Source organism: Oryx dammah, unplaced genomic scaffold (genome assembly GCF_014754425.2).
Source record: "Oryx dammah isolate SB20612 unplaced genomic scaffold, SCBI_Odam_1.1 HiC_scaffold_11056, whole genome shotgun sequence".
Taxonomy (NCBI): domain Eukaryota; kingdom Metazoa; phylum Chordata; class Mammalia; order Artiodactyla; family Bovidae; genus Oryx; species Oryx dammah.
The window spans coordinates 1,541,185-1,568,978 of NW_024080450.1; the positions used below are offsets into that span (position 1 = coordinate 1,541,185).

Below are 27,794 nucleotides of genomic sequence, written 5' to 3' on the forward strand. Positions count from 1 at the left end.
GATGATTGATGGTCTGTGAGCAGAAGTTAATGAAGTTTGTTGTCGTTTAGTTGCTCAGTTGTGTCCTGCGCTTTGTGACCCCATGGACTGTAGCCAGCCATGCTCCTCTGTCCATGGGATTTCCCTGGCGAGAATAGTGGAGTGCTTTGCCATTTCCTTCTCTACGGGTTCTTCCTCTGGGCAGGTGGATTGTTTACTGCTGAGCCACCAGGGAAACCCAAGTGATACTGTTGTTTGATAGAGTTTAGCAGTATTCTGAAAGATTAAACATTTTGATCCACTTTGGCATTAGTTTCATAATTAAGATAGTTCAGACAGGTAAATAGGGGTATGTCATTTCAGTGAAGTAGAGAAGAGGCAATTACTGATACTCTAGTTGATAAAGATGCCTTAGAACTGCTTAGAACCTTAGAGACTTTAAGTATAAACAGTAACCCTTAATCAGGTACCTGTTGTAAGTTGATGGCAGAGAATGTAAAGGAAGGCATAGATTTCAGGCCTTAAATCCCTAAATGGGTATAGGAAGGAGTTCATTAAAAGAATGGCTTAAAGGTTTTGAGCTCTGGAACACTTGGAAAATGCTGTTGGCTGCTTGGAAAATTTCGGAATCTTCAAGTAAGATCGTTTTGGATGAACTCCATTATAGGTGTAACTATCTAATAGGCAGTTACTTGGAGGCTGAATCTCTGGAGAGACATGGTCTTTAGCTTTTGCTTTGAAGTTGAAGGTAATAATTGATGCCAGTAGGGCATAACACTTCTGTGGGAAGGGAGAACATGCTTACGAATTGAACAATATTCTTTCAGAGGTGGGAGAAAGATGTGATGCTGCTGAGGATTTGAGGACAAGAGAGAACTAAGATGGTGTAGTATCTTAGAAACCAAGAGAAAAAGTTATACAATGTGTCACATGCCAGAGATAGGTGAAGAAATGAGGAGAACAAGAGAAATTTGACAGTTACTAGGAGTCAGTGATGGCACCCCACTCCAGTACTCTTGCCTGGAAAGTCCCATGGACGGAGGACCCTGGTGGGCTGCAGTCCATGGGGTCCATAAGAGTCGGACATGACTGAGCGACTTCACTTTCACTTTTCACTTTAATGCATTGAAGGAAATGGCAACCCCCTCCAGTGCTTTTGCCTGGAGAATCCCAGGGACAGGGGAGCCTGGTGGGCTGCCGTCTGTGGGGTCGCACAGAGTCAGACATGACTGAAGCAACTTAGCAGCAGCCAGAGTCAGTGATGACTTGGGGGAATGGTATCTTTCCTTTTGTTGGAGTGTTAAGGTGGTGGAGACGAGATTGAAAGTCAAGGAGATGTTTGGTGAGGAAATGGAGGCAGTGAGTGTATTCTTTTTGAGAAAAGCAGCTTATGTAGTGACTGCTTGCGAGATAGAACATGTAGTTTCTAAGAGGACTGAGAAGGTAATTTTTCTAAGCTGTTGTTTTTGGAAATCTGGATGTAGAGAACAGTTGAACAGGTTTTTGTGCACATTCTTGTGAGAACTAAAAGAATATGGAATATTTTCTCAGCGTAGCTGTTTGAGATTTCCTCACTAAGGAGTTTTCTATTTGGTTTGAATGAAAACTGAGCATGGTACATAAGTGACAGGTGTGTTAACATTTACATGGATTGCATGACTCTGTTTTGGTAGGTACATTCTTCAGGTCACTGATATTTTTTAAAAAGTTGCTTTTGGCATGAGCAAAACAGTAATAAACATGCCGTTAGAATAAAACAAATATGCTTAAAAGAAAAGAAAAAAAAGTCAAGCAGTTCAGGACTGTGTATCCTGAGGTGTATGAGGAAAGTTGAAGAACTGTAAGGAAAAGCTGTGGGTATGAAGTACTTCAAAAATTAGTGTTTATATTTTTGGCTTATGATAGAGCTGTTTTTAAATAGCTTAACAATGAATATACTGAACCTTTTAAATCACTTGTAAAATACTTATGTATTTGTAACAATTGAGTGCCAAATGTTTAAATGATTTGTGAAAAATGAGAGTAACTTGAAATATTTTATTTATTTTCAGTAAGAATTGAAGTTTGTAATTAATATATATTTGTAATATAATATTGTAAATCAACTAAAATTCAATTAAAAAATAAAAAGAACTGAAGATTTGTAAAGTTTGTCTGTTGAGGAAGTATGCTGCTGCTGCTGCTGCTGCTAAGTCGCTTCAGTCGTGTCCGACTCTGTGCGACCCCATAGACAGCAGCCCACCAGGTTCCCCCGTCCCTGGCATTCTCCAGGCAAGAACACTGGAGTGGGTTGCCATTTCCTTCTCCAATGCATGAAAGTGAAAAGTGAAAGGGAAGTCGCTCAGTCGTGTCTGACCCTCAGTGACCCCATGGACTGCAGGCTTCCAGGCTCCTCCATCCACGGGATTTGCTAGGCAGGAGTACTGGAGTGGGGTGCCATTGCCTTCTCTGTTGAGGAAGTATAGTAGGAATTTAATCACTTTGAGCAGTAATATCCAGTTTACTGTATGAGAGTGGTTAGCAGAGATGCTGCTTTGCCCAAAAGCCAAAACAATAAATTAATGTGAGATAATGGGTTAAAGTTCATCCTAAAGGAGATCAATCCTGAGTGTTCATTGGAAGGTGATGCTGAAACTGAAACGACAGTACTTTGGCCACCTCATGCAAAGAGTTGACTCATTGGAAAAGACTCTGATGCTGGGAGGGATTGGAGGCAGGAGGAGAAGGGGACGATAGAGGATGAGATGGCTGGATGGCATCACTGACTCAATGGACATGAGTTTGGGTAAACTCCGGGAGTTGTTAATGGACAGGGAGGCCTGGTGTACTAAGATTCATGGGGTCACAAAGAGTCGAACACAACTGAGCAACTGAACTGAATGGATTAAAACTTTTTAAGTGATTATGGGTTAAACTGGGTAATATTTTGAGTGCTGCTGAATAGGGATATTTCCTGAAGTTCTTTTCACAGCTTGAGGAGTTTGGAGATTTTCCTGTGTTGGGTATTGTTATGGCTTTTCTGTTCTTGAAAATAAGAGGCAGGAATTAAATTGGCATTACAGTTTAAGACAATGTTTTGACCTAGCGTTATCTTTGTAACTGGTTCTGGTCAATATGACTTGACTAAAACAAAGATTTGGTGTATCGAACTTGTATCCCCAAGAATGGTGAGGTAGGTTAGCCTACCCTTTCTCAGTGGGTCTCAGGAAGAGAAAATAACCCAAAGGAAGAAGGTGACTTTTCCTTGCTTATTCTCTTGGCTAGAAAGGCCTTGGGAATGAGCAACTAGTGAGAAGTTCATCTTTCTCCAATGGAGGGTGGTGGCAAAATGGAAGTGAGGGTGTGAAGGCAAAAAATTTACAGAAATATGTCTCAGTCTTCATCACAGACTAAGACTACTGTTGGCATGTCTGTTGTGTTCCAATGGCTCTGAGACTTCACTAGATTCTCTTGAGAGGGTAGGTGGGGATAAATGCAGCTGAATGTGGTTGGGGAAGAGCCAAGTCAAACTAGGATGTGGATAGGCGAATTTGAGATGGGACCATCCAGCTGGCAATTTATTATGACTTTTTAATACCCAGGAAATAGACCTTATTTTTTCTTTTTCTGTGGGTTTTTTTTTTTTTTGGTGCCTGATGTATGTTGATACCAGTGGCTCAGTGGATGCTTACAGGTAGGTAAGGTTGTCTCTTAATCTTTTAGGCTACCATAGAATGACCTGCAGAAAGTGAGGAAACACTTGAGGACTTCTCACAAGAATGTTTAAGGTGGAAAGTGGTTGTCTCACCTCCTTTCCCCCTCAAGACAGTGAAACAATGCAGACGATTCTAAAACAAACAAGGAAACAGCCTGAAAGATCCTGTTGTCTTTGGGTTCAGAAATATTTTTGGAACGTGGCCATGCTGTGCTGCCCAGAAATCATGCAGATGTGTAAATGCTGCCACTTGGAGAAAGAGGCCAAGACAGGAAAGATAATATGATGAATTTATTTAGGAAAGCAAGTTCCTGGGCATGCCCCGGATTTAGAATAGATTCAAACTAATTCCTCACATGGTTAGAATAACTGATGTAGAATCAGAAAAAGTTAAATCATGTTTATTGTTCTGTATTTGCCAAGGAAGAGAAATACTGCATTCATTTTAGGAGGCAATTATATCAGAAAGGCTTGGAGCCAAAAACATGTTGGCACCTAAAGAATTTTCTTTCATATTCTTGTAATATACATGATTTCTCAACTGACTAGGGTAATTGAGGTGCTATAATTATATTGCCACCTAGCTTTTACATAATAGTTTATATGTTAATGTTCTGTGATAAAAGCGTGATGTAGTCATTTCCCATGGATTACAATGATGTAAAACAAATAAAAACAGTGGAAGGCTATTCACTAAACTGTTAACAGTAGTTATTTTGGGGTGGTGGAAGTGTAGGTGGTGGTTTTTTTCCCACTTTTCATTGTTTTTTTTTGGAACTTTGTATAACTGAATGACTATTATGGGGAAAAATAATAAAGTGAAATTATGTTTTTTGTAGTTTTCTCAACCAACAGGATCAACGTTTTCATCTAAGGTTCTTTGAGGGCCGCAATTCTCAAACTTGATTGTGCATCAAGTCTTGTTTAAACATTTCTGATGCACCAGATCTAGGGTGACCTTTGGAATGTGCATTTGTGACAAGTTCTTAGGTAGTGCTGATGCTGCCGGTCTGGATACCACACTTTGTGAAAACCACTGCTCCAAAGTAGTTGGTGTGATATCCTGGGTGCACATTAGAAATCTGCAGAGCTTGTTTTTTTAAAAAAAATTGATGTATGATTTATATATCATAAAATTCATTATTTTAAAGTATGCAGTTCAGTATTTTTAGAATATTCACAAAATTACGCGAGTATCAGTATTTCTAGAACGTTTTCATCACCCCAAAAAGAAGGCCCCCCCCATTCTCATGAGCAGTTTGTCCATTCTTTCCTGATCCCATCCACTAATATGCTTTCTGTCTCTATGGATTTGCCTTTTCTGGACATTACATGTAAATGGAGTAATACAGTATACATATCTGGTCTTTTGTGACTGGCTTCTTTCACGTAACGGTTTCAGTGTTCATCCATGTTGTAGTTTTTATCAGAAATTTGTTCCTTTCAGTACTTGACTAATCATTGCATGGTTATATCACATTTTGTTTATCTGTTCATCATTGGATTGTTTCTACTTTTTGGCTATTATAACTGATGCTCCTTATGGACATTCCATGTATGAATTTTTGACTAAATGTATGTTTTCAGATCTCCTGAGTATGTACCTCGGATTGGAATTGCTTGGTCATATGGTAGCTCTTTGTTTAATTTTTTAAGAACTGCTTGGAGAACTTTTAAAAAACAGTATCGCTGTCTTAACTATTTTGAGCCTGATGTAATAGGACCTGGTTTCATTTTTTAGAAATTGCTCAAGTGATTGTACTACGCAACTAGGGGTGGTGATGGAATGTGATCCACTCACTATTCCAGAGTCTTAAACTTTGTTTATTTGATGATGGGAAATTCCTGATGCTTCTGGAAGTATCACCACTTAAGAGTGGAGATTTAGACATGGTTGGAAAGCCACATTAGGTCATGAGTAAGCTGACAAACCTGGGTTGACTTTCTAGCGTTTTTGCAGAATGGAGTTTTTCTGGGCTCCTGCTTCACTTGTTTCGCCATTCTGTTGGTTCCTTAGGCCCGTAGTGCAACCACAGGATCAGAACGGGGCAGGAGATAATGGCATCGTTATCTAGTAATTGTTTTAAAATTTTGAAGTATAGTAGCTTTACAATGTTGTGTTAATTTCAACATAGTGATTCAGTATCTTTTCAGATAATATTTCATTATAGGTCATTAGAAGATAATGGGTAGATAGTAATTCCTTGTAGCCACAGCCTGTGAGGTAGTTAGAAGGTTTAGAATGTAGGTAGAAAGCAGACTCTAAATGTGTCACTGTTTATGTGGGTGGGCACTAATTCTGGGAGAGCAAGACCAGAGTATATAACATAGGAAGAGGAGCAGAATCTGCTATAAGGTGAGCAAGAAAAAAAATGTGAGTGTCTGTTTAGCAAGAATTATTATGGATTTATGAGAAAGTTGTTAATGTTCTGATAAGTGGATGATTTATAGAAATTCTATTTTAATCTAGTTCCAGTGTTGTTTTTTTTTTTAATTAAAAAAAAACTGAACTTTTTACTAGTCCTTGTCTGTGATGTAGGAACTCTCTACTGAAGGTAACATCCTGGTATTATTTGGGGAGTGCTTGTTTGAATACAATGTAAATAAAAAGTACAGTACTATAATTTGTAGATCTTTTAAAATGCTGTATAGTATAGGGACCCCCTCCAACATCTCCTCCTTTTTAAAAAAGATTTTTATTTTTAAGAATTTTTTTTTTTTCCCCATGCTGTGAGGTGTGTGGGATTTTAGTTCCCCACCAGGGATGGAAATGCAGAGTCTCAACCACTGTACCGTCAGCGCAAAGTCTGAAACCCTCTCCCCTGCCCTTTTTTTTTTTCTTAGAGAAAAGACCTGAAAGGGTTAAGACTGCTAATGAATACCTAAGAGCTTTTCAAGGGATAGGAGGGCAAATCATCATGAGGTGGCTGCTGAACTAAGATCTTAGTTAAAAGCCAGGGTTTAGAGCCAAGAAGTTAGCAATGGAGCAGTGGGACAGATGTGTGGAAGCAGCTATTAGGCAATTAAATACTTTTTCTTGACTGACCTTAGATAACTGCAAAGAGAAATATGACTATGCCAAATACTTCTTGATGTCCCATAATGTTCAGGGGTTCACCAGCACTCATCTTCTCTGTGGGCAGATTATGTGTACAGAATAGCAGATAACATTGTGTGTGACGCCTTGGTGTAGGGGAGTTAACCTTGTCCACCAACTGCTCGAGGCCTGACCCTGCCCTCAGCAGCTGCGGAGAATAAAAAAGTACCCGCTTGGTCAGCTCCTGGCACGCATCACACAAGCAGTTTAGCTGTGTGGAATTGGGTCTCACATTGGAGTTCCTTGGCACTGTAGCTGCCTTACTCTTTCCTGAGTTGAGGTTGTAGACTTCCCCTTGCTAGCTGCTTTGGGCCTTCCAAATTTGTTGAGGTCCTTAATATAAATCAGTGTTATTCTCTGCAGAAATGAAAAGATGAATTTTCTCTGCAGGAAAAGGTTGAGAATAATTTCTCGATAGAAAAAGCAAGAACACATATTGGAAGTTAAGTAAAAATAATAAAACAGATCTGATTAGTAAAACATTACAATAGAGAGCTAAGGGAACCTCTCCGGGTATCTGAAAGGCTGGGAAGTTAGGTGAGATCTGGACCCAGAACCAGATGTTTTGCATCAGAGGCAAGTTATTAAGGTTGCACTGACAGTAGTAACGCTGTCTTCAAGACAAGGAAGCTGACTTGGAATGTGTTGTTTATCTATAATTGATACATATTAACGCATGGCCTGTGGGATCTTAGTTCCCTGACCAGGGATCCAACCTGCACTTGGCAGCCCGCCGCCCCACCACGGTGGAAGCACAGTCGGTTTTTTTTTTTTTAATTTTATTTTTACTTTATTTTACTTTACAATACTGTATTGGTTTTGCCATACATTGACATGAATCCACCACGGGTGTATACAAGCTCCCAATCCTGAATCCCCCTCCCACCTCCCACCTGGAAGCACAGTCTTAACCACTGGACTGCCAGGGAAATTCCTTTGTGAACATTCTTGATGGAGGCTTGCTTCTGTTCTTAGTAGTTGAGCCCTTAGCTGATTACATAATTCATGTTGTGTGGGTGTATTATCTTCTATTTGGGGGGAAAAAAAGACATTCATTTTGTTGTTTCTGGAATATAATTTTTTCTTGATGCAGTCAGTAGATGAAATACTCTGTGAACCTCCTGGTTTCAGGGTATCTTCCAGTGCTGACACTTTACTGTCTTCAAGCCCTTGGTCTTTCACCAACATCTTCACAGTTCTCGGCAGGTTATCAGCAAGTGTTCTGTAACTCCTCAGGATGACCAAATGTATCCTTGTTTTTCTTTTAGGGTTTATATGGTTTTTAGATAAATTTTTACCCAACTATTTTTTAAAATGTCTTTTTTTATGTCTAATTTTAGTTACCATCTTCTTATGGTGAATTTGTGGTATTGCTTATGTAAACTTTAATAGAAGTACAGGTGGCTGTTAACCATTTTGAGTTCATTCTGAAATTCTGGAACACTTGAAAATGCAGCTGAGATATCTTATCTACAAAAGGTCCTTAAAAAAATAACAGTTAATAAACCATTTTTTAAAAATGACCTATTACAGAGAAAATCTTTGTACTTTAATCAAGTTGGTTTATTCTGTTTTACTTTCTTTATATTGGAAGTAATTTTAGACCATTCTTGGACTTTAGATAATCTGGGAGCTTTATGTGGTATTTTGCTAATTTTGTTTTTAAAGATTGTTTTATGTGGTATTTGCTGGTTTTGTTTTTGTTTACAGATGTAGTAGCATTTCTTATCCCTGTTAAAATCTAAAACATCTTTAATTTACTTTGAATGAGGTGAAGTAAATATGGTTTTTAAAATTTAGTTGTATGGATTGAAATAACTTGGTGCTCCCTGCCACTTGAGAACCTGAGATATGTATGTTTGAGTTTCTACTGCATTATTTTTAGAATCTCTTGCTCTTGTCTGTTTCTATTCTAAGAATTCTCTTGGAACCTGTTCCATGGTAGTAGTCCTTGGGGGTGGAGAGTGATAGAGGGGATGGAACACAAGTGTAAACTGAATTCCTGTGGTCTGGCAACTGGGTGCTTATTGGAGAAGTACTGTCATTTACTACACAGAGCTCTTTTTCCAGAAAAGGAAACAGAATTTCCCCGTGTGAGAGTATGCTGAAGGTGTTGATTTTTATATCTAATTTCCATGCCTTACTCATTTTCATAATTCATTGGTAGTAATTTTTAAGGATGTTGGTAGTGATTTTGGTAACTTAGGCTTTTTACCTTGCTTTAAGAATGCACTGACTCCAGAACCTTTATGTAAAATACAAGAAAATTTGTCTGTTGAATCATATATCCTGTTAACTTGGCTTTTTCTGAGCTGTTTTCTTTTCCCAGAGGATTCCATTATATTTAAATATTGTTGTTTGGAAATAACCATTTTCTCTTTTAATTAAAATTTACTGCTCCAGGTTATTCATAAACTATTGCTACGAAAGACCTTTGGCATAAATATTGCAAATGGTTATTTCCAAACAACAATACTTAAACATAAAGTAAGCAATGTACTTTTCATGTTTTACAAAGCAGTTCTTTTGGTTTAGCTATGGAGCAGAAGCCTAATCACCTATTCATTGTTGAATGTGGATTAAGAATTGATGATTGGAATGGAGATAGAAGATGGTGCTAGTGGTGAAGAACGCTTCTGCCTATGAAGAAGATATAAGAAACTGTGGATTTGATTCTTGGGTAGGGAAGATCCCTTGGAGGAGGGCATGCAATCCACTCCAGTATTCTTGCCTGGAGAATCCCCTGGTCAGAGGAGCCAGCAAGCTACAGTCCATAGCATCACAAAGAGTCGGACACGACTGAAGCGATTTAGCACACACACATGGAGATAGAAAGTCTTAATGTTTATATATTGAGACAGTGAATTAGTAAATTTCTTATAGTTTGAAACATAAGGAGCTTATGGTTAATCTGATTGACAACTGAGAATTTGGATATATTACATCAAAATGTTTGGTTGTTGTAATAGCAAGGCTATTAAGACTAAAAGTCTTTTGTAAATCAAAAAAACTCAGTCTTAATCCATTCAGTTTAGCCTATTTCTGTACTTGCAGATTTTCATCACCAGATGGCACTGCTGTAAGAACAAAGTTTCATTTTGTTATTTTTAATGTACCTAGTTTATTTTCATAAGTAGAGGCACTGAGGGATAAATAGTTAAAGATAAGTGAGAAAAGGATCACATTATTCAATTAAAAAAATAACTGTTCTGAAATCTGTGGATAAACAAAAGATTTTTTAAAAAGGTTTTATCCTTGGAATACCCACTCAGCCAGGCAGATTTTGGTTGGATGCTTAACTTTAGATATTTAGCATAGAATTATGGAGTGAAGAATTACAGGGTATTAATGCTGAAAGTGATTTTAGAAATAAGTAATCTCTTTACTTCAGAAATACTAGCATGTTTCACATTTGTATGATGCCTGATAGTTAAAGTATTTGTATGTATGTTTTCATAGCTGAGAATACTAAACTCAAAGAAAGCTTTTAAGATAATCATGACATAACAACCTTGTTTATATAATACAACCAAAAGAATAAACCCAAACCAACAAAATCTTCAAACTGTTTATCTCAAAAAAGGATGCAAAGTGTGTTATTCGTACTGACAGTGAGAGATTCAAATAGAGAAAAAAGTTTTAAACCATAATAGACACACAGATGTTCTCATTAATTGGTTGTTTGCTATTAGAGTGCAGTAACATGCCTGTAGCTTAAGCATTCCAGTTGACAGAGGACCTATTAAGAAAATCAATAAATGATGTTAGGACACCTAGTTCAGTACAAAGCTTGTGAAACCTTTTTTTAGCTAAAATCGTTTTCAGGGACATAATTTTCCTTGTGATGCCTGAAATGGTATCCTGAGTTATGATGTCTCCTCTCTTTAAATTTAAGATACACAGGTCCAAAAGATAACCAGAAATGCTTGTTTAACATCATTTCATTAACCTGAGATGTGTAAGATTTATAAATAGGGGTACATTGTTTCACATCATGGGAGTGCTTGCTTTGGGGTCTCCATAACTGATTGTTTTAGAAAACAATTCAATTTATGTATTGTTCTTTTTTGGAATCATTGACTCTTATGATTTGGTCTTTCTTAGGTTATTCTTAATTTTTACAGTTGGGATATACGTGTACATATAGTGACTCACTTTGTTGTACAGTATAAACGAGTACAACATTGTAAAGCAATTATTCACCAATAAAAAAAGATACCAGCTTCTATCACATGTCATTTCAACACATTTGTCAAGTGTCTCTTCTGTTGACACCTACAGAGTAGTAAAGGGAGCAAAACAAAATGAGTTTCTGGTCTTGTTTATGATTTAAGTCTGGGAAGGCAAGTTAAATATAGAAGAAATAGAGAATTTATAAGCTGAAATATGAATTGCATGTATATACTTTAGAATTCAGAGGAAAGTAGATAAAAGGCATTAGGAAATAAAATCCTAGTATTCTGTAGGCTGTTTTGGAATATTTTAAATGGACTTTGATACAAACTTAAGGGCGGTTTAGGTTATTTGCTCTAAACTTCTGGTCAACTCTCGCTGGTTTTCCTATTGGATAGTTTTCTTATGCTTCTTGTTTCATAGTATTTCTTTCTTTTTTCTTGGCTGTACTGAGTGGTTTGTGGGATCTTAGTTCCCCTACCGGGGATTGAACCTAGGCCGTCAGCAGTGAAAGCTCAGAGTCCTAACCATGGGACTGCTAGGGCATTTCTCATAGTGTTTCTTCCTTCCCTCCTTTCTCTTTAATTGAAATATAGTTGATTTACAATGTTAGTTTCTGGTGTACAGTAAAGTGATTCAGTTTTACTTATATATATTCTTAATATTTTCTCCATTATGGTTTATTACAGGATATTGAATATAGTTCCCTGTGCTGTACAGTAGGACCTTGTTGTTTATCCATCTTAGTATTTAATAAAATCCAAATACTACTACTTGTCAGATGTATGTTGATAAAAAAATTTCCCAGTTTATGGCTTGTATTTTCACAGGGCCAGCTGCCTTTTTATGAACAGAAGTTTTTAATTTTAGTTATTAATCTTTGGGACTTCTCTGGTGGTTCAGTGGTTAGGACTCCACGTTTCCACTGCACAGGGCATGGGTTTGATCCCTGGCTGGGGAACTAAGATCAGGTATGCCACATGGTGAGGCCCCCCCAAAAAGTTATTAATCGTTGCAATTTTAACACCTTTTGACTCTTAAGAAAATAATTACTCTCATGAGATAAAAATTCCTTTCTTGGGGTTAAAAAAATTAGCCTTATTTTCTTCTGAAATCAATAGTTTTGCTCTCTGTGTGTTCTTAGAGTACCTGTAAAGTAACTTTTATAATGTATGGTTTAGGAAAAGACACTTTAAAACCTAATCTCAACCAGTTCTTTCAGCCTCTTTGAAAGTCCATCTTTTCCTGACCACATGCATCTTGTTGAAAATCATATTTCTGGGCTTTCTCTTCTAATCCATTGCATGGATTGTCTATCCCTGTACCAGTTGTGTACTTTGGTAAATACTGTAGCTTATAATCCTTGATACCTAGATGGTCAGTCTTGTGCCTTGTTGTTTTAAGAAGCATCTTAGCTGTTGACTATTTATTCCCTGTGTCATTTTAGAATCACCTTGTCAGGTCTGAGAACAAAACCCTTGTTAGACTTTTGTTGGAAATTCAGTTGAATCTAGTTGAGGAAGAAGGATCACTTTTACTGAGTGAACCTTTTAAAATAGGAGTTAGAGCACTTTTTTCCAAGGACCAGATAGTAAATATTTTCTGCTTTGCCTGTGTTATAACTTAACTATTCAATACTGCCATTGTAGTGAAAAAGCAGCCATAGACAACTTATGTAGAATTTTTTTGTGTTAGCTGGTATTTAGGTGTAACCCTTGTACGTTTATTTTTATTTTGTATCTAAAATTTTGCTGAACTTACTAATTATAATGTATCTGCAGATTCTTTATATTTATTAAATTATAGTTGGTTTACAGTGTTTCAGGTGTTTACACTTTTCTTTGGGAACTGTGTTTTTTTTATTTTTTAAATTTATTTTTGGCTGTGCTGGGTCATTATTGCTGTACGTGGGTTTTCTCTAGTTCTGCCAAGTGGGGACTACTTTCTAGTTGCTCTGCATGGGTTTCTCTCTTGTGGAACAAGGGCTCTAGGATGAGTGTACTCAATAGTTGTGGCTCCCGGGCTCCAGAGCACCGGTCTCAGTAGTTGTGGCACACAGGCCTCGTTGCTGCATGGCATGTGGGATGTAACTGGATGAGTGATTGAACCCGTGTTCACTATTGAATCTCTGAGGAAGTTCTTGACCAAAAGAATACTAAGGAAATTGTTTCCAACTGGATATTCTTGTTTTACTGCCACCTTTTTGTAGAAATGCTTTGTCACTAAAATGGATTCTTAAAAACTTTTAACATGTTCCCTAAGCATGAAATAATATGACCATTCTACATTATTTTGTCATATATATTGCCACTCTCCATTTTCAGCTTTTTATTTAATTTGATAAAGCTTTTTATGTGTAGTTATTGGAATTGGATTTGTTTCGCTGTTTTCTCTCTTTTTAATATTTATTTACTTATTTGACTGGGTTGGGTCTTACTTGTGGTATGTGGGATCTTTCGTTGTGGTGCACAGACTCTAATTGGAGTGCAAGGGCTTAGTTGCCCTGCAGCAAATGGAATCTTCCTGGACCAGGGATCAAACTGGGGCAGCAGAGAAAGAACTCTGGCTTTTTAAAAAGAGGACCTTGAGAAGGCTGATAATGAGTTTCGAAGCTTCCCTGAATGGACGGATATGATTCCGTGTAAACGAGATAGGTTGGATCAGGAAATAGGTTGGATCAGTTAGGGCATTGTAGTATTCTTTTGCTTGGACATCTCATTCATTGAATCATCTTTTAAGTGGCAGACGGTTAAATCTCAGTTTAAATTTTCAATCTAGTAGGCTTAAACGTTAAAAATTTAAATCAAGTACATTATTATTATTATTTTGTACTTCTCCAGGGAGTGTTTTATTTTTATTTTTTTAAAATTGAAGACTAGTTGATTTAAAATCCTGTGTTTCAGGTGTATGGCAAAGTGATTCAGTTACATATAAATTTTTCCTGATGATATTCCATTACAGGTTACTATAAGATATTGAATATAGTTTCCTGCTCTACAGTAAATCCTTGTTGCTTAGCTGTTTTAGTTACAGTGATGAGTATCTGTTAATTTCAGATTCCTAGTTTATCTTCTCCCAGCTTCCTACTTGGTAACTGTAAGTTTCTGGGTCTGTTTCTGTTTTGTAAAGAGGTTCATTTTTTTTCCTTTTTTTAGATTCTACATATAGATGATGTTGTCTTTGTCTTTGGCCTACTTCATTCAGTATGATCTCTGTGTTACTACAAGGGGCAATATTTTATTCTTTTTTCATGGCTGAGTGATGTTCCATTGAAGCACATAATTTTCTGTGTGCTGCATTTAGGCCAGTTGAGTCAAGCAGATATTTGTAGGCCATAGATGATTAGTCTCTCTCTGGTTCATGCTCCTTAAGTGTGGTTCAGAGGGGAAGATGCATGTGTTTTCCAGTTAATTATATTCACCTGAAACAGCAGACTTGTAAAAAATATTTTAATTTTAATATAGAATCTTTATTTATTTTTGGCCATGCTGGGTCTTCGTTGCTATGCTTGGGCTTTCTCTAGTTGCAGCAAGCAGGGTCTACTTTACAGTTGTAGAGCATGGGCTTCTTGTTGCAGTGGCTTCTCTTGTAGATCATGAGCTCTAGGAGCTTGGGCTTCAGTATTTGAGCCTTGGCAGGCGCAGTTGGTTGTGGCGCTTAGTTGCCTTAAAGCCTGTGGGATCCTCCCGGACCAGGGATCCAACCAACCATTGGACCATCAGGGAAGTCCTGCAGCAGACTATTTTAACACTACAATTAGTTGATTGAGTTTATACCATGTCAGCAGATCTTGAAAACAATAGTTTCTTCAGAAAGAACATAGGTAGTATGTTGATTAAATACCATGTGTAAGTTTATTGAGGGTCAGCATTTTCTCCTAATAGTTTCTTTGGGAACAAGCAGGTACCTTTTGTTCTTAAGGAAGCATAGAGCCTGTTAAAACAGCGTGTGAATTATAGGATTTTGTTTAATGACTGAATTAGCAGTTATAGTCTGCATTTTTCCTGGAAAGGAATACCCTTAAGCTTTAAATACATTTTAGAGCTCTACTAAATTCTTAGAGCAGAGTTTTAGCCTGGACACCCATCAGCATTGAGCAGGTGGAGTGGGTTGTTCCTGGATGGGTTTTAACAGGAGAGGGAACGAAGATGAGATGTAATTCTCTTGAAATTTCAGGCAGAACTTTCTGTGGATATGCCTTTTTCTGAGGGGAGGGGCCATAGTTTTTATCAGTTGTCTAAGTGCTTAATGACCCAAAAGATTGAGTCACCATATTATAGTAGAGTGAAACACATGTTTAATGACAGACATGAAAGTATTATTTTTACCTTTAATGAGGTTGTGAATCTGGCATCTGAGATTGTAATAAACTGGAGAGAGAATATTCTTTAGGAAGGGATGTTTTCAAATATGTATTGAAACTTAAAGTATATGAGAAAGGCACCAGAGTTAGCAGCTCTTCACCTAGTGACATCATGTATGACTTAAGTGGACTCTTGTTTAAAGTTCAAGTTCTTTTTATTTTGTGGGATGTTTCAGCAAAGGATCTATTCACCTTAACTCACTTCTACTTTAATTACTGAGTTGAGGTGTGACATTCTAATTACTTTCATGGTAACATGTGGATCATCAGTATCATTTTTTAATTCTTTTTTATGACTTCTTTTGCCTTCCTCTCGTTCGTAGTGGTTAAAACCTTTGCCATTTTCTTTTGTTTCTCCTCCCCCCACTCATCTAGTATGCATTCTCTGCAGGTGTTTTGTCTCTTTTACTAAAAAAGTAAAGATTGATAAAACCAGCTCTGTTGACTGTCTTTCCTAATCTTCGAATCTTCTTCCTAATCTTCAAATCTTTGAACCTTCTTCCTAATCTTCAAATCTTTGAATCTTCCTAACCTTCGAATCTGTTGCACCTGCCCTTTTATTCATTCTGTTGGCTTGTGGAGAGGGCACCCTCTTCTTGTCCAAGGGAGTCTTTTCCCTTTATTGCTATTTCAGTTTAATGCCTCTCAGTTATCTCCTCTTTGGCTTATAGATAGGCCTCTTTTATTCAGTAAATATGTATTTGGAAGAGTGACGGGATGGATGTAATCACTGTCCTCATGGTGCTTACAGTGTATTAGAATTGCTCAGTGTACCTCATCCTTACAAAATTCTACTTTGTTCTGTATCTCCTTCTGGTTACTACTTCTTGCAAGTATGATTAGTTTACTGTCCCTCTCCCTCGTTTATCTTGGCTTTTTCCACTCCAGGGTTTCTAAGCTCTGTTGGCAGTGGTCACTAGTGACCTCCTAGTTGCAGAGTTCCAGTGGACCTTTGATTCACGCAGTGATTTTTTAAATTCTTGAAAATATTAAAGGGTTTACTTTGTTATTTTAAATGTTCATGTTGTTTGCTATTTTTCTGAGCGTATATGACTCAGGAAAAGTTAGGGAGATGGTGCTAAGGTGGGCTGCAGATTACGGTGTCTCTAGCCACAGGTCTTGTTTGTTGGAGACTGCAGTGTCTACAGTTGGGTGTTATGTAGCTTGTTTACATAAATAAGAGTTCTGTCACCTCCATCCTTGATGTTGGGCTACTGTTTTGCTAGTATAGGTTATGAAGGCAAGAGTTACTGGTTTGATTTGTATGCTCTGTACCCTAGGAGATAAGCAGTTGGAGCTCACTGTGTTGCATCTCATTGGTCTGTAGAACCTTTTCAAGTTTTATTTCTGATTCTTAAAATGGGGATTATGCCAAATTCTATAGTGTTGAGGATTACAGTGAGTAATTTAAATAAAACATTTAGCTTGTTGTTCAGCATGTAATAAGTTTAAATAAAAAGTTGCTGTCACTATATAAACATTACAGTTGAGCCATATTACTTTTTATGGGGAACAGTAATTGGTTTTTTTCTCTCACTGTTGTTTATGTTTCTGTGTACCCACCACTGATTATACTTTATCATATATACAAATTCACTTCTTAAGATGGTCAAAAACATTTTCTTGGAGGCATCTCTTTGGTATCCCTCTATATTCCTGCTCTGATTAGATCTGATTGCTCTGTAGGCCTCCTGTAGTCAAGATGTCATCTAGATAATTTTTCACTGTCATCTGAGGGAGCCACCTCTCCTGTCTCCTGTGTTAGACCTCCTTCTTATCCCCTAGTTTTTGGCAATCACTGATCTCCTTTCTCTAATTTTGTCTTTGTCTTTTCTAAAATGTCATAAAAATGGAATCATACAGTATGCAGCTTTTTAAATCTGGCTGCTTTCATTTAGTATAATGTGTTTGAGATTCATTCATGTTCAACAGTTGGTTCCTTTTTATTGCTAATTAATAGCTGTATAGATATGCTACACATACTCACTCTTTGAAGCACATTTGGCATATTTCTAATTTGGGGGACGGTGAATAAAGGTACTGTGACTTTTCAGATTATTTTTGAGAAAAGTGGCCTGTGGCCATCCCGAGTTACAAGGGAGGCTGAGAAATTGAATATTTAGCTTTTCACCCTCTTTGCAAGAGGACTGCAAGAGAAAAAATATGTTGTAAAGGGATTTCGGTAGGTAATTCATGGTGTCAGTTGCAAATGGCCTTTTCTTAGTATGCTGTTTCAGAGGTTTTGTTTGTTCCAGGAGCTTCCTGAGTATGAGGTCCACAACCTGTTTCTGTCTTCACATTGATTGGAATATTTGCCGAGTATAGGATTCTAGATCAGAAATTGTGCTCTTAAGGCACTGTTACACTGTTTTTTAAATTGGGGTAAAGTATACAGAATTTACCATTTTAACCATTTTTTAAGTGTACATTTTGTACACTTTATGTTAAGTACATTCACATGGTATTGTGGCCATCCATCTTCACAACTTTTTACGTTTCTTCCTCAACAAAAATTCCATACCCATTAAACAATAGCTCCCCATTTCCCCAAGCTCCCAACCTCTGGTAACTATTATTCACCTTTGCTTGTGAATTGGACTACTCCAAGTAACTCATGTAAGTAGAGTCATAGGATAGTTGTCCTTTCGTGGCTGACTAATTTTGCTTAGCATAATGTCCTCAAGGTTCATTCATGTTTGTTGCATGTGTCAGAAATTCCTCCCTTTTTAAGGCCAAATAATATTCCATTTTATGTTTATATTCCTTGTGTACTTAATATTTTATCTGTAGATAGAAACCTGGGTTGCTTCTACTTCTGAGCTGTTGTTAGCTGTTTTTAGCTATGAACATGGGTGTACAAATATCTCTTTGAGACCCTGCTTTTAATTTCTTTGGTTTATACTCAGAAGTAAATTACTGAATGGGATGGTTTTATAGGAACATGATACTGTTTTCCATAGCGACTGCATCATTTTATATTCTTAACAGTGGTATTCAGGATTCCAATTTTTCTGCATCTTCTCTAAAACTTATATTCTGTTTAAATATATTTTTTTTATCATAGTAGCCATGCTATTCAGTGTGAAGTGGTGTTTTATTGTTGTAATTGTGTTTTGATGGCATATTGAATTATGTGCCTGGCACTTGCTATTGAGTAAGTGTTGAGTAAATAAAGGAAAATTACAGTTGTTTTTGTCTCACTGGAAGATTTGTTATTTATAAGTGGTTTTTGCCTTAAGGTATAGCTTGTCCTAGACATCACATTTTGAATTAGATTATTGGCAGTAAAGTCTCCGCTGGACATAATATTGCCTTTGGGTTCAGATACCAACTGCAAATGGAAAGAGGCAGCTAAAACTACATATGTTAATAGTAGTAACTATATACACTTGTCCCTTGGCATCTTGCACAGGATTGGTTCTAGGACCTCCCTCAGATACCAGAATTTTGTGCATGCTTATCTCCCTTATAGAAATAGCATAATTGGGACTTCTCTGGTGGTCTAGTGTTTGACTGTATGCTTTCACTGCAGAGGACATGGGTTTGATCCCTGGTCAGGGAACTAAGATCCCCCATGCCAAAAAAACAAAAAGGCAAATAATATTTCTTGAATATAACCTACACGCATCCTGCTGTATACTTTAAGTCATCTCTGGATTACTTATAATACCTGCTGCTGCTAAGTCGCTTCAGGCGTGTCCGACTCTGTGCGACCCCATAGACGGCAGCCCTCCAGGCTCCCCCGTCCCTGGGATTCTCCAGGCAAGAACACTGGAGTGGGTTGCCATTTCCTTCTCCAATGCATGAAAGTGAAAGTGAAGTTGCTCAGTCGTGTCGACTCTTAGCAATCCCATGGACTGCAGCCCACCAGGCTCCTCCGTCCATGGGATTTTCCAGGCAAGAGGACTGGAGTGGGGTGCCATTGCCTTCTCCTAGTACAATGTAAATGCTATGTAAATAGTTGCCATAGTGTGGCAAACTTGAAGTTTTGCTTTTTGGATCTTCCTGAAAAAAATGTTTTTCTAATATTTTCTATTTGTGGTTGGTTGAATCTGTGGATGCAGAGGGCTAACTATATAGTGGTAAACTAATTGCTGGTTAAAATGGAGATATTTTATATTTTTGTTTAGAATTGCTATAATCACCATTGAGAATAGTGTTTGCTGTGGGTTTGTTGTATATGGCTTTACTATGCTGAGGTATGTTCCTTCTGCGTCTACTTTCTAGGGAGCTTTTATCTTAAACAAATGTTGTATTTTGTAAAAAGCTTTCTCTGAATCTATTGAGATGATCATATAGCTTTTATCTTTCAATTTGCTAATATGGTGTATCACATTGATTTGTTATGTTGAAGAATCCTTGCATCCCTGGGATAAAGCCCACTTGATCGTGATGTGTGACCTTTTTAATGTGTTGTATTCCGTTTGCTAGAATTTTGTTGAGGATTTTTGCATCTATGTTTATCAGTGATACTGTCCTGTAATTTTTTTTTGTGGCATTTTTGTCTGGGTTTTAGTATCAGAGTGATGGTGGTTTCATAGAATGAGTTTGGGAGTTTTCCTCCTGCAATTCTCTGGAAGAATTTGAGCAGGATAGGTATTAGCTGTTCTCTAAACTTTTGATAGAATTCGCCTGTGAAGCCATTGGCCCTGGGCTTTTGTTTGTTGGAAGACTTTTGATTACAGTTTTGATTTCCATGCTTGTGATTGGTTTATTCATATTTTCTATTTCTTCCTGGTTCAGTTTTGAAAGATTATATTATTCTAAGAATTTGTCTAATGAGATTAACCTGGAGCCTATTACATAGAGTGAAGTAAGTCAGAAAGAAAAACATATATGTATATTAATGTATATAAATGGAACCTAGAAAGGTGATACTGGTGCTCCCATTTGCAGGGCAGCAGTGGAGAGGCAGACATAGAGAATGGACTTACAGATATGGAGGTGGGGGAGGGGAGGAGAGAAAGGAGACAATGGGATGAATGGAGAGAGTGGCATGGAAACATATACACTATCATATATAAAATAGATAGCCAGTAGGAATTTGCTGTATGGCTCAGGGAACTCAAACCAGTATTTTATAACAACCTAGAAGGGTGAGATTGGATAGGAGGTGGGAGGGAGTTTCAAGAGGGAGGGCACATATGTATACCTATGGTTGATTCATGTTGATGTATGGCATAAACCAACACAATACTGTAAATCAATTATCACCCAATTAAAAATTAATTTTAAAAATTGCTATAATCATAAATCGTAGACATTTAGACTGCCTTAGTAAAATTGGCTTAAAAGCTACCAGGGGAATCTAAAATCCTTAGTGGGTAGTTTCTTGAGAATTTCCTTTCTAGAGAATCTTTGTTTTATCTCATATTTCTTCCATATCCCTGAATTTTATCCTTGCTGGTTTTTTGTAATCTGCAAGATTTGCTTACCATGTCTGATTTCTTGCAGATTTTCTATTTTGTGCATACATTATTTTGTATATACTGTATATGATGACTTCAGTGAGCAGTGACCGGTCCAGAGGTGCTCGGGAAAAACCACAGATTTCAGCAACACAGGCAACACAACTACAGAAACAAGTGGTCCAGGTAAGTTTTTGTGGAACTCTTGTTTTCTTTGTTTAAAATTACAGAAATTAAGGGGCATATATGCGTTAATGTTCTCCTTTGTAGGAAACGCAGGATTTTGAAACTTGTTTTTAAAAGATAGTTTAGGGATTTCTCTGGTGGTCCAGGGGTTAAGAATCCACTGCCAAAGCAGGCAACACAGGTTCAGTCCCTGGTCTGGGAAGGTTCTACGTGCCATGGAGCAACTACCCCTGTATGCCACAAGTACTGAAGCCCACACACCTTAGAGGCTCCACAAGAGAAATCACCACAGTGAAAAGCCTGCCCACTGCAACTAGACAGTAGCCCCCACTTGGCCACAACTAGAGAAAACCTTTACACAACAACCAAGATGGAGTGCAGCCAAAAATAAAGTAGTTTTTTTTTTTTTTTTTAAAGAAAAAGATATATTGAATTTTTTAAACAAGTAAATAGTCTATAATAGGAAAGAGGAAGTACAGAGTCAGGTAAACTTGTTCCTTAACTGTTTAATCCTGAACTTTTTCCTGCTACTTATTAGCACCTAGGTTGTATCCTTTTTGTCATTAATCCAGGTGTGTCCCTGGAATGTACTATGAAAATCTCAAGTGGAAAACAATACTCTGAAGTAGAGAGAAATCTGAATTACAAGAGATTTTTAAAATGCTGTCTTTTCTGGGACTTCCTTGGGGGTTTAGGAGTTGGGACTCCATGCTTCCACTGCACAGGCATGAGTATGATAACCTGGTTGGGGAGCTGAGATCCCTCATGACGTGCGATATGGCAAAAAAAAAAAAAAAATTAAAGTGAGTTGTTGGGAATGGAAACTATCTCCATCTCCCACCCAAATAAAATTTTTGGAAAGCCATCCATTGAGCTTTGAGAAGGATTTCTAGACCCTTAGATTTCTGATTTCCAGAGAATCAAAGTCTACCGAATGGAGGAAGGAGGACTGCCAAGTATTGTCTCTACTAGCTTTTCCATTGGCCCTTTAGGGGTGGCTCATTTTACAGAAGAAAAAAGCTGCCCACTGAACTTTGAGAAGGATTCCTAGACACTTAGATTTCTGACTTTCCTTGTAAAAAAACGTTTGGTGAGAATTTCTCAAAACAGTAAAATCCTTAACCCTATTCTGGAAAGTGTTTCTTAAGGGAGCAACCTGAAATTGGGGGTAGAATGTGTGTCCCTCATTGCAGAAGATACTTCCTGCCCAATCTAAATGTCTAATGGTAGAGGTGTCCTGAGACACCCTATCGAGGCAGCAGGGTGTAAGAAGACCATGAGCTCTTTTGAATCTGAGTAAACCTGGGTTTGGGACCTAAGTTTGCCACTTTACCATTGAGATGTTATTACTTAAGTCTCTTTGAACCTCACTGTAAAAGAAAAATTGCTTGGAGAGTTAGAGAAACATTTTGAGAGTAGTACATATAATTTCTGAATATCCTTCTTCTAGATTACCCCCAGGTTTTAACATTTTTGCCATGTTTGCTAATTTATCCTGTTCTCTCTCCTTCTACAAAGGAGAAACTACACACAACTTTTCCTTCAAACTTTTTGAGAATAAAGTGCAGATATGGTGCATCTCTACCCCTAAATATTGCAGTATATAATTTTTAAAAAAGTGAAGTGAAGTTGCTCAGTCTTGTCTGACTCTTTGCCACCCCATGGACTGTAGCCCACCAGGCTCCTCCATCCATGGAATTTTCCAGGCAAGAGTACTGGAGTGGGTTGCCATTTCCTTCTCCAGGGATCTTCCTGACCCAGGGATTGAACCCGGGTCTCCCGCATTGCAGGCAGACACTACCATCTGAGCCACCAGGGAAGCAAGGATCTTATTTTATGTAGTTAAAAAACAGTTATCAAAAGTCAGAAAATCAGCTCATCTAATGTAACCTGTACATTGTATTCATATTGCCCCAATTGTCCCAATAATGTCCTTTTTAGCTAATTAAGTCCTTGATTATACATTGTATTTAGGTGTCAGTTCTCTTTATTTAGTCTTTCTTTTTTGAAATGTCATTTATTTATTTGGCTGCTGTGGGTCTTAGTTGTGGCACATAAGATCTAGTTCCCCAACCAGGGCGTAGACCCAGCCGCCTGCATTGGGAGCACAGAGTCTTAGCCACTGGTCCAACAGGGAAGTCCCTCTTTAGTCTCTTTTAATGTAGGACTTCCTCTGTTTCATGACACTGATGTATTTGAAGAATATATGCCATTTATTTTATAGAATATCTCCCAGTTTTAGTTTGTCTGATACTTTTTCATGATTAGAGGGAGTTTATGCATTTTTGGTAGAAGTACCACAGAAATGATGATCTGTACTTAATGTATCATATATGATGTATAGAACATAGATTTGTCTTATAAACTGGTAATTTTGTCACTTGATTATCTAGTATCATGTGAGGATGATGTTTTAAAACACTCTAGTTTTAAAAAATGTAAAATGGAGTGTGATAATGTTAAACTGAAAAAGTTATTTTAGGAGGAAAAATGGGCTTATTTGGAAATAGTAGAGAATTGCAATTCAGAATAAGCAAGCCATTGCAGAAGCCATAGGCAAGTCTCAGAAACAGAGGAACCTTATTTTATAGAGAAAAATGAGGAAGTTGGGAGGGGTTGTTTTGAACAAAAGTCATTAGAGAAAAGTGAAGTACAGGGTAATAAGGGTTTCTCATTAACTGAGTTGCTGAAATAGTTGATTTCTTGTAAGGATGCAATGTACATCTTTTCCCATTGGGGCCTACCTGCAATGTTAGTTTTTCCTGTAATTGACCTCTAGTGGTACTGCCTGAGAGTTTCCCCTTCTGGTCTCCTGATTCCATTTTAGTGAATTTTCCCTTTATTAATTTCACAATATTTACTTTACAGCATGCTTGGAAGGAATTAGAAATTATTTAAGTTCTATTCAGGAAGTGGTAGCTTTTACTCTTATTGTATATTCTGCATATGTTATGAAGTGATTATAATAATATTTGAAATTTTAATGAAAAAGGCCTGGTTACTGAAAGAACCCAGTGTTTTGCTTATATCGCAACTGTTAAAACATTTAAGGAAAAAGAATAGTTCTTAATTATTGTTCAGTTGCTAAGTGATGCCCGACTGTTTAGACCCCATGGACTGCAGCACACCAGGCCTCCTTGTCCCTCACCATCTCCCAGAGTTTGCGCAAGTTCATGTTCATTGAATTGGTGATGCCATCCAACCTTCTCATCCTCTGTTGCCCTCTTACCCTTTTGCCTTCAGTCTTTCCCAGTATCAGGGTCTTTTCCAGTGAATCAGCTGTTTGTATTAGGTGGCCAAAGTATTGGAGCTTCAGCATCAGTCCTTCCAATGAATATTCAGGGTTGATTTCCTTTAGAATTGACTGGTTTTATCTTGCTGTCCAAGGGATTCTCAAGAGTCTTCTCCAGTACCACAGTTTGAAAGTGTTAATTCTTTGGTGCTCAGCCTTCTTTACAGTCCAACACTCACATCTGTACGTGACTACTGGAAAGACCATAGCTTTGAATATATAGACCTTGTTGGCAAAGTGATATCTTTGCTTTATGCTGTCTAGCATAGGTTAGTCATAGCTTTCCTTCTAAGAAACATCTTCTAAGTAATTAATTATAACTAACAATACTTATCTTTAGATGGTGGGCATAAGGGTGATTTAGAAAACAAAATCTGACTTCATTGTATTTTCCAAATCTACTAGGTGACAGATCCAGCCCAAAACTTTTGGCTGCGCTAGAAAAGCTGTGAACACATTGTTCACTGTGAAAGTAGCTTTAGCTCGTTATGAGCCAAGTGAATGGAAGAGAGATCCAGAGGAAGAGAGTTAGTAATGCTGTTTTTCTTGGCAAGACTTTTATTTTTCCACTCAACAGTTGTATGGTGGATGTCACTAATGTTTGTTGTAGGGGAGGGTGTGTAACCTTGTTAACTTACCCCTTGATTCTGCTTTTTTTCCTCTGATTTCAGAAGCTGAACAGATCTCTGTCACATTCTAGAGCTCAACCTGGCAACTTTCCTATCATACTCTTAATTTGGTGCTTTGGTTATTGAATATTTAAAGTAATTTTCTCTTGACTAGGGTAGTGAGCAAAGGAAAAGAATATTTAAGGTTCTGATTTAAAATGCTTTATATTTCATCAATATGTTATGCTAGTGTTGCAATACTGGACTCCTGTTAAGTGCATCAGCTTTGTTGTGTCTAGATGGTCTATAATTGTAGAAGTAAAATGATGATACCACTGAAGAGAAATACAAAGAATATTTCACTCATAGTATTTAAGCTGAAAAAGCTGAGTTGGAATAAATTAGTGATTAGTATTTACCTTACATATGGTATGAAGAATGATTTTATGGGTAGAAATGTGTGGATGCAAAAATATCAAAATGAAAATAAGGAAATATATAGAAGCCCTAGACTATTGCCTGCAGCAAAATGCTGTTGGCAGTAACTTTTCTGCTTATAGTGTTTAGTGAAAGTTCGTCAACTTGAGTGTTTTTATTACTAATATTTTATAAGATATTTTAATAGAGGAGCGTTCTTTGTTTCTGTAACTTGTGTATATTTAGGAAGCACAGACAATTCTCTAGCAATTTTTAAGTTTAAATATTGCTGCCTTTAGAGGTATTATTGTGGCTATTTCCCTCCCTGCCCTATTACTTTTAATTGATCCCACATCCCCTTTTAGAAAGATATTATAGCCAAAGTCCCTGTCCTTGGTGTATCATATACTCTGTAAAATTGTTGTATGCCGTATTTTCTCTGTGAAATGTCTTGAACTAGGCATATTCCGCTAATAAACATCATACAGTGAGTGAATTTTTCCAACTGGTCTATGGTTCACTTTCTTGGATATTTTCCCCCATTTATTGTGTGTGTGTGTATTTAATTGAAGTCTAGTTGATTTATAACATTGTTAGTTTCAAGTGTACAGCAGAGTGACTCAGTTAATGTATATATTTCAGATTATTTACCATTATAGTTATTAAAAGATACTGAATACAGATCCCTGTGTTATTTAGTAATTCCTTGTACCTTAACTATATTTTGTATAGTAGTTTGTATCATTAATCCCATGCTCCTAATCTATCTCACCTCCATGTCCTTTCCCCCTTTTAACTGTCAGTTTTGTTTTGGGTCTTGTTTCTGTTTTGTATATAGGTTCATTGGTATTATTTATTAGATTTCATATATGTGATATCGAATAGTACTTGTCTTTCTCTGTCTGATTTTATTTATATTTTTAATTTTAGCTCCTGTTTAACATCTGTTTTTCCCCTTCTTTTCCTTGGTCCTTTATTTTTTACCTTCTTCCAGGCCTTCTTTTCTGGTCTGCTGAAATTCCCCCCCTAATTCATTATGAAAATGTTCAAATATAAAGAGAAGGTGAAAGACTTGTACAGCGAACACCCACAAGTTCACAATTACCTTTAAAAAATTGTTTATGTATTTATTTGTCTAACCTGGGTCTTCGTCGGTGTTCATGGGCTTTTTCTAGTTAGAGTGAGCTGGGAACTACTCTCTAGTTGTGGTGTGCAGGCTTCTCATTGTGGTGGCTTCTCGTTGCAGAGCACAGGCTCTGGGGAACGCAGGCCCCATAGTTGTGGTGCATGGGTTTAGTTGCCTTGCAACATGTGGGAATCTTCCTGGATCAGGTTGGCAGGTGGATTCCTAACCACACACCACCAGGACTGCCCCCTCACAATTACCTTTTTGCTCTATTTGTTTTTATCACATTAGACTAGCTATCCATCATGCTATCTTATTTTTTTATGCATTTCAAATACATCTATATGATATACCCCTGGACACTCTTGCTTATATGTCATTAACTAGAGCTTAATATTTGTCTAGGTTTCTCTTTTTTTTTTTTTTAGGTGAAATTTACATACAGGTGTATTTAAATGTATCAGATCACTTAAATATATTTTAAAATATATTTTTTGTATACATTTTGAGTAACCCAGCCTCCTATCAAGATATAGAACATCACCTTCATCCCAGAAAGTTGTGCTCATTTTATTTTCTTGGTATAGACACCTGCTTTAGGGTCCTGGTGATTTTACGTACTATTGACTGCTTTCCACTTTGCCCCCCATTCTCGTTTCTCTCATTCTTTGTGCCTCTTTTCATTGGATTCTCACAGGTTTCTTATGACGAATGTAGGCCGAGTTCTCCCAGATCTTGCACTTATTGCAGTCACTTTTCTCAGTCTGTAAGTATAAAGTGATAAAAGAAACATCTCCTTTTACATCCCTTCCTTCTCTTGGCCACGCTAGCCTGGACTCTCATGACTGCTTTCTTAAAGACTGTTCAAATAGCTTCTTCCCTAGTTGGGAGGCAGCATGATTGTTAACACTGGATACCCCACACCTCTGGTAGTTAGGAGGCCTGTGCCAGTAACACTTAGCATAAAGTATGGGTAAATTACATAGGGGTGCAGTATGCAGTTGAACTGTATTACTACCTCTGAGATCTTCCTAGCCATAAAACAGAAGCTGTACTTTGTTATTTAATAATTTTTATAATTTTTTTTTTTTTTCCAGATAGGAGGTTTTTATTGCAGGCTGATACACATGTGAGAAAGACATCAATTTAGTGAACATTCCCCAAACAAGGAGGTCAGCCCATGTCAAACAGGTGCATTTCATTTATCCAAAAAGGACAAATAGAGTCTTCAGTCATCCTCAATAAAGAGAAAACGCTGGGACACCAACGAGAAGTTGCAGACACATGTTCTCACCAAAGGGAAACACCTCTGGGCTGAAGCATCCTGGCTGATGTAAAAAACTTGTCTTGAGCAGACAAGATGCAGTAGAAACTTAGTGGACACCAGACAGGACCCACCAGGCCATTGGCAAGCCAAGGCCCTGGGGCAACAGGATCCGTGGGAATCAGCA

The 27,794-nt window shown here is 37.4% G+C and overlaps 1 protein-coding gene across 5 annotated transcripts in view; it reads left to right on the forward strand.

Annotated features, from left to right (window-relative positions):
* The window catches only part of LOC120860328 (ubiquitin-associated protein 2), a 113,923-nt gene that overhangs the window by 11,243 nt on the left and 74,886 nt on the right, over positions 1-27,794 (forward strand). For 4 of the 5 annotated variants that reach the window (XR_005720298.1, XM_040236126.1, XM_040236125.1 and 1 more), the window contains exon 2: positions 20,761-20,900. The exons of the other annotated variant lie outside the window; for it this stretch is intronic. Coding sequence is in view for 3 of the 4 variants with exons in the window: in XM_040236126.1 (XP_040092060.1) it covers positions 20,802-20,900 (99 nt within the window). In the remaining variant the exon portion in view is untranslated. The remainder of the gene's footprint in view (positions 1-20,760; positions 20,901-27,794) is intronic. 5 annotated transcript variants of the gene reach the window in all.